This window comes from Petaurus breviceps, unplaced genomic scaffold, assembly GCF_028583685.1.
Source record: "Petaurus breviceps papuanus isolate PSGF00001 unplaced genomic scaffold, PetGlider_PUasm1.0 140, whole genome shotgun sequence".
NCBI lineage: Eukaryota > Metazoa > Chordata > Mammalia > Diprotodontia > Petauridae > Petaurus > Petaurus breviceps.
Genome location: NW_027185698.1, coordinates 32,239,640 through 32,253,528, shown reverse-complemented (window position 1 = coordinate 32,253,528; position 13,889 = coordinate 32,239,640). Strand labels below are relative to the sequence as shown.

Genomic DNA, 13,889 nt, shown 5'->3' with positions numbered 1-13,889 from the left:
AAAGGAATATATATATATATATATATATATATATATATAGGCATATGAATACATATGTGAATGTGTGTATATATGTTTATAGGTATACATAGATAGAGGGCACAGGACCAATTTAACAGGAAGGGATGATACTTAAAAGGTGAAATTAAGAGGTGAGAGGAATATAATGAGAGGAGCTGGGGAGAGACAGAATGGGGTTAACTATCTCATACAGAAGAGGCAAGGGAAAATGGTTACAATGGAGGGGAAGAATAGGAACACAAAAGGGAATGGGTCAACCTTATTCCCATTGAATTTGGCTTGAGGAGGGAATGAAATACACACTAAATATGGTATCTCACCCTACAGGAGAGTAGGGGGGGAAGGGGATGAGAGGGGGGATGATGGAAAGGGAAGGAAGGCTGGGGGGAGGGAAATTGGAAGCACTCACTTTTGAAAAGGGACAGGATCAAAGTAGAGAATAGAACAAGTGGGAGGTGTGATAGGAGGGAGGGAAATATAGTCAGTCTTTTACAATATATCTACTATGTTATTGTTTTGCATTAGCCACACATGTACATCCTATACTGAACTGCTTATCTTCCCAGTAAGGGTGGGTGACAAGGGAGGAAGGGAATGAATCTGGAATTCAAAGTTTTAAAATCAAATATTCAAATATGTATGTACATATATATATATTATATATATATATGTGTGTGTGTGTGTGTGTGTGTGTGTGTGTGTATCCATACTATTATCAATACCATCTTACATGTAATTGGGAAATAAGATATACAGGCACTGGGGCATAGAGATCCACTGGAAAAGTCGAAAGGGTTGTGGGAGAAAATATGGGAGAGAGCAGATTGAAGGAGGGGATATCCTGTGGGACTGCTATTTTGGGGGGGTGGGTAGGGGAAAAACGGGGAGAAAATTTGTAACTCAAAATCTGGCGGAAATGAATGATGTAAATCAGAAGTTAATAAAGCATTTGAAAAAATGGGGAAAAAAAGAACTTTGAGGGCAGCTAGATCATGCAGTTGGATAGAATGCTAGGCCTGGAGTCAGGAAGACTCCTCTTTCTGAGTTCATACCAAACCTGAGACACTTACCAGTTATGTCACTCTGAGCAAATCACATAACCCTGTTTGTCTCAGTTTCCTCTTCTATGAAATGAACTAGAGAAGGAAATGGCAAACCAATCCAGTATCTCTGCCAAGAAAACCCCAAATGGAGTCATGAAGGGTTAGACTTAACTGAAAAACAGTTGAACAAAAGAACTTTATTATTTTTAGGGCAGTTAAAAGGGAGTTCACATAGAAGGCGTGGATGGGAGTTGGTCATGTTGGAGTGATCTCCAAAAATAATGAATGAGTGAGAAAGAGGAATGCACTGGGAGTAGAGGGAAAGGAGAGGTAGAATGGGGAGAAATTTGATACACAGAGGAGATGATCAAGGAAGAATTTTTATAGTGGAGGGGGAAATGGGGGGATGGCAGGCAATGCTTTAATCTTGTTCTCATCAGCACTGGTTCAAAGAGGGAAGGATATACACACATATGCATACATATATACATGCACACATTCAGTTGTGTATAGAAACATAACAAAATAGGGAAATAGGGGAGGGGGATAAAAGAGGAGGATGAAAAAAAGGAGGCAGTATTAGAAGCAAAATAGACTTGAGGAAAGAGGGAAGGAATTGGAGAGAGGAGAGAAAGGGAAGAAACAAGAAAATGGATGGAGTGAAAAATACAGTAATTATAGCTGTACTCATAATACAGAAGCAGGTAGTAGAATGGATTAGAAGCCAGAATCCAAAAATCTGCTATTTACAAGAGGTATACTTGAAACAGGAAGACACACACAGTTAAAAGAAAGGGCTATAGCAGAATCTAATATGCTTCAGCTAAACAAACAAACAAAGGTAGGGGAAGCAATCATGATCTCAGACAAAGGAAAAGCAAAAATAAACCTAATTAAAAGAGATGACCAGGGAAACTGCATTTTGCTAAGAGGTACCATAGACAATGAAGTAACATCAAAAGGATTTGGGTTTTTTGTTTTGTTTTGTTTTGGAGGGGACAAGGCTGGGAAATTAGGGTTAAGTGACTTGCCCAAGGTGACACAGCTAGTAAGTGTTAAGTGTCTGAGGTCGGATTTAAACTCAGGTCCTCCTGACTCCAGGGCCAGTGCTATATTCACTGCACCACCTAGCCACCCCATATCAAAAGTTTTCACAGCAAGTTTCTGATAAATATATATTGAGTCAAATTTATTTTAAAAAAACATTCTCCAGTTGATAAGTGGCCAAAAGATACATAAATGGTTTTCAGAAGAAGAAATCAAATCAATCCTTAGTCATAAGAAAAAGCGCTCATTATTGATTAGAGAAAGGCAAATTAAAACAACTCAGGTATCACCTCACACCTATCAGAGATGATAAATGCTGGAGGGGACGAGGGAAAAATAGGTACACTAATGAATTGTTAGTGGAGTAGTGAACTGGTCCAACCATTCTGGAGAACAGTTTCTAAGTAGACCCATAGGGCTATAAAACCATACATATCTTTTGACCCAGCAATACCAATACTAGGTCTGTATCCCAAAGAGATCAAAGAAAAAGGAAAAGGACCTATATGCACAAAAATATGTATAGCAACAACTTTTGTGGTGGCAAAGAACTGGGAATTGAGGGGATGACAGAACAAGTTGTGGCATATGATTATGATGGAGTACTATTGTGCTAGGGGAATGATGAGGGCAGTGTTTTCAGAAAGAAACATGGCAAGACCTATATGAATGCAAAGTTAAGTGAGAAGAAACAGATCATTGCATGTAGTAAGAGCAATGTTGTAATGATTATGAACTGTGAAAGAGCTGGCTACTCTGACAAATACAGTGAGTCAAGTCAGTTTGAAAGGATTCATGATGACAAAAGTGCTATTCACTTCCACAGAGAGAACTGATGAATTCTGAGTGCTAATTGAAATATTTCTCATTTTCCTTATTTTTCTTACTTTTTTTTTCTTTTTGGAGGAGGGAAGGTAGGGCAATTGGGGTTAAGTGACTTGCCCAAGGTCACACAGGTAGTTTTTTGTGTTTTAAGTGTCTGAGGCCGGATTTGAACTCAGGTCCTCCTGACTCCAGGGCTGGTTCTCTATTTACTGCGCCACTTAGCCACCCTGTTTTTCTTACTTTTTAAAATAAACATGGTTAATATGGAAATGTTTTACATTCTTTCATATGTATAATTGATATCATATTCCTTACCTTCCCAGTGGGTGGGGGAGGCAATAGGAAGGCACTAAAGAATTTCAAATTCAAAATTTAAAAAGAAAAGAATGTTTAAAATAATTAAAAAAAAAGAATAGGGGATTTAGAATGCAAAGCCATCATTTTTCAAAACAGAAAGATCCTCTGAAAAGCAAAATGACAAAATTAGATCACCAAAATGTAAAGACATAAAGGAAATTAAGTAAAATCTAATGACATGGTTTTATAAACACAAGAGCTCTACAAAACAAGAATATTGAATTTATTTAAGCATTTATTCTCTTTTTTTATTTGAAAATGTGCAGGGTAATAGGCAAAAAAAAAAGTTGGTTACAATAATGCCCTCATATTGAGTGATGTGGTAATGACTGTACACTTCAGGCATTGTAAATAGCTGAAGATAACTTGTTAAATGTGACTTTTTCTCAGTGTTACAAAGATGTAGAATGGTCTACACAAGGTATTAAAAAATAACTACCGTGTTTCCCCGATAATAAAACACTGTCTTGTTATTTTTTTTGGACAGAAAAACACCAGAGGGCTTATTTTCAGGGGAGGGCTTATTTTAATGAACATTGACAGCAATTTTAATAAACAGGTAAATGTGAACAAAAAAATGTACCTTTATTCAATAAGCAAATCACTGGGGAAGAACAGGATGATGCGCTCACTGCTGCAGCTCTGATTGGATGCAGCTCGGAGCGCGGCGTGCGTTTCACGGGGGGCGGGGTGGTGCATACAGAGGGTACCATAATGTAGCGTGTAGCGCAGGGGACCACCTTCACTACAGTAGCAATCTCAATAGGGCTTATTTTCGGGGAGAGCTTATTTTAGAGGAATCTTACACAGTAAGGGGAGGGCTTATTTTCGGGATAGGTCTTATTATCGGGGAAACACGGTATCAATTCCCATCTCCTTTGCTCTTCAGATAATGTCAGTTAACAAATTAGGTGGGAAGTTTATGTACAGCTCATGCACAAAAGTATTCTTTTTTTTTCTTGTCATTTTCTTTTTTATTAAATTATTTATTTTTAGTTTTCAACCTTCACTTGAATAAGTTTTAAATTTTCTCCTGTTCTCTTGCCTCTCCTTCCCCAAGCAGGCTTGCAATTTGATATGGGCTCTACATATACAAAGAATATTGAATTTAAAGATAGAATGAAGGTAATCTAAATATTATAGAGCTTTCAGAAGTAATGAGGAAATATGTGAATACCATACTTCAGGAAATCATACAGGAAAAATGTTCAGAAATGCTGGAAACAAGTGGCAAAGAACAAATTGAGAGAATCCAAATATCTATTACAGAAATATACCCCAAATTTAATCCATCCAGAAGTATTTTATTTAATTTTAAATTACACAGCGAGTCAACATATGATACAGAAAATATGATATTCTGAAAAGCAAAGAATACCTTGCAAGGCTTTAAGGATAATCATTAAAAATAATTATTTGTTTAGTAAAAGTGAATAATTTGAGAATCTCCTTAAAAAGGATGGAGTGGTAAATAGGATATTCAGCTTACAGATTTGTTAAACAAAATACAAAAAAGTAGTTCAAATAATACTGGAAGAAATATGTTTTCATGTATTTAAAACTAAACAAAGTCAATGTGATGGTGTGTTGTGTATGTGTGTTGTTTTTTCTCTTGTTAAAAAAACAAACAAAAAAATAGTATCCAAAAGACATTGAGAGACCAATGAAAGCATCTAAGGGCAAAAGAATCTAAGAAACAAGGGAAACATGAGAGTAAAAAACAGGTGAGAGTAGAAGCAAGACAAATTAATATTTCAAGGACAAAATTTCTTATTCACTAAATCAATATTATTACAGAGGGATTCTTCTTGGACCGAAAGAGGAGAGATAGGGATAGAGGAGTCTAAGGAAATAATGGTTAGGACTTGAGAAGAAAAGTGGAGGATTTTCCATTTCTCTCCCTCCATTTGACATAGTGAGAGGAGGGAGAGATGAAAGTTATATCACAGAGGGAGCAGTGGGAATCTGATCTCACCAACTGAGAGGAAATGCTCTGGTCCCATGAGTAGAGTGGGCAGGGTTGAAATAGTAATATTTCAGCGAGTTTTTTTGATGGTGTGGTTGATTTGTGGTTGATTCTACCCACTTGGCTTGTGTTTCTTTAGTTTACCTCCCACCAGACCAAGGTGAGAAGTTGAGATCCCCTGGATGCATAGCTTGGAGATAGATTATCAGGAGATATACAGGAGTAAAAATGGAGGACATTAAAAATTAAAGGTAGGGGGGCACAGTGAATAGAGCACCAGCCCTGGAGTCAGGAGGACCTGAGTTCAAATCCGGCCTCAGACACAACACAGAACTATGTGACCTTGGGCAAGTCACTTAACCCCAATAGCCCACCTTCCCCCCTCCAAAAAGGGAAAAAAAAATTTAAATGCAGGACAGGACCAGCAAGGAATTTTTCTATAGTTGCATCTGAGAGAGTAAGGTGATTCTGGGTCTTTGACCTTTTTATTTATTTATCTTCTATTCTAGGTGCAGAGTATAGAGTCTCCAATCTGGACCGAGACCATGAGCTACGGGGATCCAGGTACCTAGGAGTCCAGATCAGATGTTGCCCACCAGCAACACCTTGAGGAAAAAGGATTTCAGCCCAGCAGAAGGAACAGTGATGCTAACTTTAGATGTGAACTTGTTGGGAAGTTGAATTTCAGTTGTTAGCCTAATTCCCTCCCTGCCCTCTTATCATAAGCTCAATTTGTTGTGAAAAATGTTTGTACTTTGTTCTGACTATATCTTTGAATTAAAATATTCCTTTTTGAAAGCTATCCGGTGGTAAATACTTAAATGGAACTGGGCTAGTCAGAGTCCTCAAAATGGGACAGGAGAGCAGCTCTGAGGGGCTGTTGGCAAACAAAAGAAACACAAGCCCCTTCACTACATTGAAGAACCTGAGGGGTTGCTGCAACAGATGTAGCCCCAAGAGAGTGAGGCCAGGATTGACCATGTTACATATATATTGTTTCCTGGTGCTGCTTATTTCACTTTGCATCAGTTCACATAAGTCTTTCTATTTTTTGTATTCATTTTTGTCATTAGAGCCAAGTCATGTTCCTTTATATTTATGTACCACAATTTATCTATTCCCCAATCACTGGAGGAATTCTACTTTGTTTCCAGTTTTTTACTACCACAAAAAAAAATGTAGGTAGTAGTAGTAATAGTAAAAGATATCTTTAACCCTAAAAATAGTTATAGGAGATGGAAAGCACAAAGAATGGAACTAGATCCCATAAATCCTGATTATAGAGTATTTCTAAATGAACCCCACTGTATCTTTCATGAATTAATATTCTAACATAGTAGAAATGAGATTTATTAAAATACATTTCAAGGGAGGCAGCCAGGTGGCACAGTGAGTAAGAGCGCCAGCCCCAGAGTTGGGAGACCTAGGATCGGTTTCGGCCTCAGATACTCAGTACCCACACAAAAATAACTGGCCGTGTAACCTTGAGCAAGTTACTTAACCCCGATTGCTTTAAAAAAAAATACATTTCAAGGGAGTAAAAAGATTGAGAAAGGAAAGCAGGGAGAAGATTTTTAAGTGTACTAACTGAGTTGGTTAGATGTGGAAGCAAAACTTATGTCTATGAGAAGCTTCAGATTATATAGGGACAACAGAGAGAACAAGAAAGGATCATGTAAGGAAGTGTTCTAGAAGGGGTAAGGAGGAAGGAAGAAAGGAAAGAAGTGAAATGATGACGTTTCTTGGAAAGGGATATTACAAATTAGTGGCACTGAAATTAAGAAAATGGATTAGTGTAAGTAGGAGAATTCAAGAGAGAAGGGGGAATTTTGTACCATACTCTTACCTGAGCCAAGAATGGGAAGTGGGCTGAAAGGAAAGAAGAGGCAGGTCAGAAAGGACAGAATTAGAGTAAATTAAACTGTAGAGACTAAAGACAATATTAAAAGAGATGGGATGGACATTTAAAGTGTTCAATAGGAAAAATATAAATCTTAACATTGTCACCCTAAATGTGATTGGGTTAAGTGTCACTCCCCACCCCAGTTGGAAAAATGGATTTTTAAACTTGCTGCATTAAAAATCACATAAATCCTAAAAATACCTACAGAATGAAAATAAGAGGATAGAACAAAATCTATAACACTAGCCTTATTTAACTCTAAAATTATTCATGAACTCTAAAGCAAATATAAATGAAAAAATATGGGAAATTAGATAAGCAATGAAGAAACTTGAAAATAAAAAACCAAAGAATTGACAAAACTAAATAAGTGATTTAAAAAAAGACTATAAAATTATTAGATAACTTGTTTAAAAAAGAGAATCAAATCACCAATATAAAAATGAATATAGTCAATTCACAAGAGGAATTAAGAACTGTCAGTTACTATTGTACATATAATATATACCAACAAAATTAATCATTCAAATAAATAATTAGTATTTACAAAAAGTAAGAGAACAAGAAATGAAGAACTGAAAGAATTCAATCTGAAAAAGAATTTGAGTAAGCTATAAATTAATTGCCAAAAGGGAAAAAAATGTCACTGGGATGAATTTATTTACAAGTGAATCTTATTGAATATTTAAAGAGCAATTAGTACCTATGCTATCAAAATTATTCTAAAAAATAGAATACGGAGGTCCTATGCCAACGATGATGATCATCATGGTGGCGATGATGGAATTGGACGTCCAATACAAAACATTTATGGCATCTTTTGTGATGGCAAATGATAGGAAACCAACTGGGTATGCCTGGATAGGAGAATGACTGAATAAATTATTGTATATAATGTAATGAAATGTCATGTAGTGAGAAACTATGAATATGAAGAATGCAGAAAAACACTGGAAGAATTACACGAAAATATGGAAAAATGAGAACAATATATACAATGGAGCGATCACTAAAAAGAAGCTGTGCTGAGTATTTTTTTCTCAGCAGCAGTAATGGTCCTAGAGATCATAGGAACTGATGATGGAATATACCTTCCTCCTTATATCAGAGAGATGGTGGACTGCAATGGTAGAATGTTGCCTATGTTGTTATATGCTGTCATTGTATCAATTGTTTTTCTTTGTGACAAGGTGGGGGGTGGGGCTTTATTTTGTTCCTAAGGTAGGGTGAGGGACATATTCAGAAACAATTTTGCTATTAAACACTTTTTAAAAAGAGAGAATTCAGGACCCCTTATTGGAGGAAGACTTTTGTGCATGATCACCCTTTTGGATGATTGACATATATGTTGGGTTTGATTATGAAGAGTAAGTATGAATTAAAGTACATCATTATGAAGAATCTAAAGTAAGAGCCTAGGGGAAAATTATATGAACTAATGTACAGTGAAGTGAGCAGAACCAAAGAACTACTTAAACAACAACATTATAAATACAAACAGTTTTGAAAGACTTAAGAAATTTAATCAATGTGAAAATCAAACACGATTCTGAGGACAGATGCTACCCTCCTCATTAAAGAGTTGTGATGGCCAAATGAGACATATTTTTTGGACATGACCAATGTGGGAAATTGTTCTGCTTGACCATGATCATTTGTTAGAAGAGTTTTTCTTTTCTTTTTTTTATGGGGGTGGGTTGATGGGAGCTATGAAAACAGATTTTGATTCTTTAAAAAAAAAAGAATCTAATGTAAGCAAAAGCATTTAGGAATAGAGGAGATATTTATACAGCAAAGCCTCTGCATTCAGGAACCTCTCAGGAAGTAGATGAGATCTTCCATACAGATGCGTATTTTAAAAAAGTAAGGGTTCATTCATTTAAGAACCTCTTTTTGTCATGGTTTTAACCACTTTCAGTAAATTGTGTGGTAATCTTTTCAATTTTTTTTACATCCTTTACTACCTCCTCATTGTAATTATCATTTGGCATTTTCTTAATGACTCAGGGGCACCAAAATGAATTTCAACTCTTCTACCTGGATATAATATTGTGACAGCTATGCAAAGCTATATAGCCCCATCTGCTTTTTATCATCCATCAATGGCTTTAAGCTTCTGGACTTTTTTAGTTCTTTTGTCTGCTTCCTATAGATCTTTCCTTACTTTCAAGATATTTGTTATCACTTTTTTCTGATACTAATGTAATTGCCTGAAGTAACCCTTTTCTCCCTTGACCTCTTCCAATTTGAATCTTTCATAGGCTTAGAAACCAGATAACCATGACAGTTAAAACTATATCTAAAGTAAGCTTTCTTATGAGTAGAATACATGAATTTTACCCCATGGATTTTGGGATAGCCATTTTGACTTCAGTGGTCATGTTACCTTCTCAGCTATGTTCTCGGTAGACAATGGAAGAAAGGGAACAACCATATTTATTAAACACCTACTGTGAGCCAGCCACTGTGCTATGTACCTTACAAATTCATCTTGTTTGTTCTTTAAAACAACCCTGTGAAATAGGTGCTGCTATTATTTTCCATATTTTGCATTTGAGGAAACTAAGGTACAAGTTAAGGGTTTGCCCAGGGCCACACAACTAGTAAGGCTGGATTTGGATTCAGGTCTGACTGACCCCAAGCCCAACATGCTATCCATTGTGCCTCCCAGCTTCCTCTGGATAAGTGAATTCTATGTAAGTGAGGTATTAGTGTAGTTATAAATCTACAGAAAAAAAGATTCTAAGGCAGCATGGTAAAAGGATATGATTGTTCATCTAGGAGTCAGAAAATCTTGGTTTGAATCTTTGTCCTGACATTACTCTTGTTACTTTAGATAAATTACTTAACTTCCTTGAATATCAGTTGTCTCATCCATAGTACATAGGTAATAATAATGCCCTGTTCACCCTGGAGGATTGTTTGGAAGCTCAAATGAAATAAAACATGTGAGAATGCCTTGGTAGAATGCTTTGCCATAATAATACTTTGAAAAATTAAGAAATTAGTGGGAAAGAAATTAAGACCTTAAAATTTCTACAATTAATTTCTAGTTATAAACAACCCATCTTTTCCTTTTATTATTTTTTGCTTTTCAAGTGTGAAAGTAAAATGGAAAAATAAAACTTTTCATGCATAACCCATTAAAAAATATGTTTACCCATATTCAGTATTAATCTTTGGGGAAGGCATGACTACTTTACATTCTAATCCTTGTTTTCCCTAGAATGTCATGACATAATGAATTCAATATTAATTGTTTTTAATATTCTACTAAATGGATGGCATTTTATATGAATGAATAATCTTAACAGGAAACAGAAGCCAAGAATGGTAAAATTAATCATTTTGTCATTTCCTATTATTTCTCTCTAGTAGTGGGCCTGTAGCTGAAATTTTAACCTAAAGAGACATTAATAAAAGAAGAATTTAATAATAATCTCTTTCTAAGAAAAAAAATCATTTCAAGTGGAAAGCAAATGTCATGCTGATATTCGATATTAAATCTTAAAGGCTGGTTAAATTTTTTTGTGTGTTTGCATTTTGGGAGTAATTTTTCATTTATTGCCAAGAATATTAATAACCTTTGTGGCCATACACACACACACACATATCCCTTTAAGTTCATTAACATGCTTTTGATACAGCCTTTTACTTGATAAATTAAATTATAATAAATGAATAAACACATATAAAATGAAATTATAATAAATCCGCAGCTATTTTCCTCTTGTTGCATCCCATTTCTCTAACCAAAGGAGCTAGGATTCAAGTCAAATCAAATCAAGTTTTTTCAAATCAATCCCTGGCCTTCCTTACTGAAAATTATAGTTGATTAGGGCAAAAAGGCCAAATATACAAACTATTTTAGGGCAAAATATATTTGGTCATCCGAATTTGTAGGTATTTTTCCCAACCTTGTGCTGTAAGTAAATTTGAAAAGCATGCCAAGTCTTCATCCAAATAATTTATTATAATTTCTTAAAATATGCAGCCTCTAACGTCCTCTTCCATTCTGACATTTAATATTATATGTTCTAAGTTACTTTCAGCTCCAATAGTCTGTTTTAAGTTCTATAGTTCTCTCAAGTTATAAATTTAGTATTACATGTTCTTAAGCCTCGTAGAGCACTGATATTTCCTATTTTAGGGGCCCTCCGGTTGTGGTATTCAGTGGCCCATGTTTTAAGTACCTTTTATACTTCTATAATTCTATGGTTGCCCACCTGGCATCAGTCTTAAAGGATAGGTTTATACCATGAAAATTTTCATTCTTTTTTTAAACTCAGAAAACAGTGATTAATGAGGACTTTACCCATTGAAATAAAAGACAATTTTAATTTTAAAAATTAATACACCAATCTCAAATTTAGCAGTGTTTACTACCCAGTTCAATATATCAATACCTAACTGGGTGATCTTTAAATAAAATGAGTGTTCAATAAATATTTATCGAATGAATGAATTTAATAGATGATTTTCAATTACTTTTGTTATCCCCACATGCCAGTTGGCAGTGGGTCAAGCATATTCACACATTGTTCATTTGTTTCAGTTGTATCTGTCTCTTCATGACCCCATGTGAGGCTTTTTGTTTTGTTTTTGCTTTTTGGAGGCGGGAGAGCAGGGCAGTTGGGATTAAGTGATTTGCCCAAGGTCACACGGCTAGTAAGTGTTATGTGTCTGAGGACAGATTTGAACTCAGGTCCTCCTGACTCCAGGGCCAGGGCTCTATTCACTGCACCACCTACCCGCCCCTGAGGTTTTCTTTTTAGAGAAAGTGGAATGGTTTGCTATTTCATTCTCCAGCTCATTTTACAGGTGAGGAAACTGAGACAAATAGGGTTACATGATTTGCCCAGTGTCACACATCTAGTAGGTATCTGAGATCAAGTTTGAACTAAAGTCCTCCTGACTCCAGGCCTGCCATTCTATTCACTGTATCACCTAGCTGCCCATTTGTACACATGTACTTTAATAATTCCATTTCTGTTACATACAACCTTTGTGACTTTGAACACATCACTTGACCTCCCTTTGCCTCAATTTCTTCATAAAAATGAGGGGCTGGACAAGATGGCCTCTGAGGTTAATTCCTATGACTATCCAGGTATGTTTAATATATTTCAAAGATTAATGACTTCTTTAGTACTTCCTTCATTGATGCAGACCACATCCCCTATGTCCATCAACTGACAGTCTCTGTGATAAAATAAAAATCACCCACTGGCCACATTTTCAAACAGTCTCTTCAAACTTAGCTACATTGACTTGGTCCTCAGGATATGATTTAGGGGTTGCTAGGAACCCTGAAATGCAAGGGTACAGGGTGGGTCTGCCTTAAAAGAATCAGACCACTCAAGCCCTCTTTCAGTCAGAGTTGTGAAGTTTTATTATACACCATTAAGCAGGTGAAATTCTAAGAATCTGCACAATTCAGTGGGTGTAAGATTGGCACTTTTATACAGAAAAAAACTGAGAAAATTTGAATAGGTTTAAGGAGTGGTAAGTAGGCTGGGGGTAGTCTGGAGGTAACAGAGAAAGGTCTAGATAGGATTAAGGAGTATCAAGTAAGCTAATTAAGTAATCTAGGTGGGCTGAAGCACCTAGCCGAGATCTGGGCTATTGAAATGTATGGGAAAATCCAGGGACTGGGTTGCTTTCAAAGACATGGTCTTTTCATTTTAGGGGTTTATGTCCTGTAACCCCATCAAAAGCAGTCTCCCAGAATGTTAGGGACAATGATAATAATGATGCTTTAGGTAAAGCACTTTACAAATATTGTCTCATTTAATACAACAACTCTGGGATGAAGGCAAACTGAGGCAGACAACAGCTAAGTAACTTGCCCAGATATTTACAGCTAATGAATATCTGAGATTGAACTGGAACTGTCTTCTTGACTCCAAGTCTAACACTCTATCCACTGTCCCTCTTGCATTTATTTGAAAGCAAGCAAAAAAAGAAGTGATCTTTCTTACAGTCATTCACTATTCATAATAGTCCAAAGAAAAGAAATCCTTCATTCTAGGTGGAAGTACAAAGCTGGGTTATCAGGAATTCCTTAAGTTAGAAAGAATATAGAAGGAGAAAAATGAAACCAGTTGAGGAGACAAAAACAGGCACTTCCTACCTGCTTTTCTATACAATAGAACAGAGAGTATGCTGGGTGCACGGTAAGTACTTAATAGGAGAAATTTAATTCGGCTGGCATACCTGGAAGGGATTAGGTTGGGTTTTGTGAAATTACTTGAGACTGTTTATTTAAATGCAGAACCGTAACTAGGGAAGGGCAATCAAAGTTTTGCGTCAGGATACCAAATTTGGAGAGCACTGACCACATTTTTAATCCTTCCATATGCAACCTTGGGTTAATCATTTTACATCTCTGACTCAGTTTTCCTTGTCTAGAAAATAAGGTTAGACCAGATGATCTCTGAAGTCTAACTTTTGATGTTCCAAGGTTTCTTCCAGTTCTTACATTCTATGTGCCACATTCCAAAGTCCCTTCTAGCTCAAACACCCTATGTTTAATATTCCAAAGTTCCTTACAGTCCTAACATTCCCTATTCTACTATGTTCTAAGGTTCTTTCCATTTCTGATATTCTATTTTCTTTGTTTCAAAGAGGCTCCCTTCCAATCCAATCCTTTTTCCTTTGAGATTTCCTCCCATTTATGATATCCATCCATCCATCCATCCATCCATCCATCCATCCATCCATCCAT

General features: G+C 36.1%; 2 protein-coding genes across 3 annotated transcripts in view; one reads left to right on the top strand and one right to left on the bottom strand.

The window, feature by feature from the left end:
- The window catches only part of ZNF518B (zinc finger protein 518B), a 51,713-nt gene extending 45,652 nt beyond the window's left edge, over positions 1-6,061 (top strand). For both annotated transcript variants that reach the window (XM_069069807.1, XM_069069797.1), the window contains exon 3: positions 5,769-6,061. In XM_069069807.1, coding sequence (XP_068925908.1) covers positions 5,769-5,831 — 63 coding nt within the window. In that variant the 3' untranslated portion in view covers positions 5,832-6,061. The remainder of the gene's footprint in view (positions 1-5,768) is intronic.
- The window catches only part of CLNK (cytokine dependent hematopoietic cell linker), a 218,525-nt gene that overhangs the window by 10,156 nt on the left and 194,480 nt on the right, over positions 1-13,889 (bottom strand). The gene's annotated exons all lie outside the window — the stretch shown is intronic.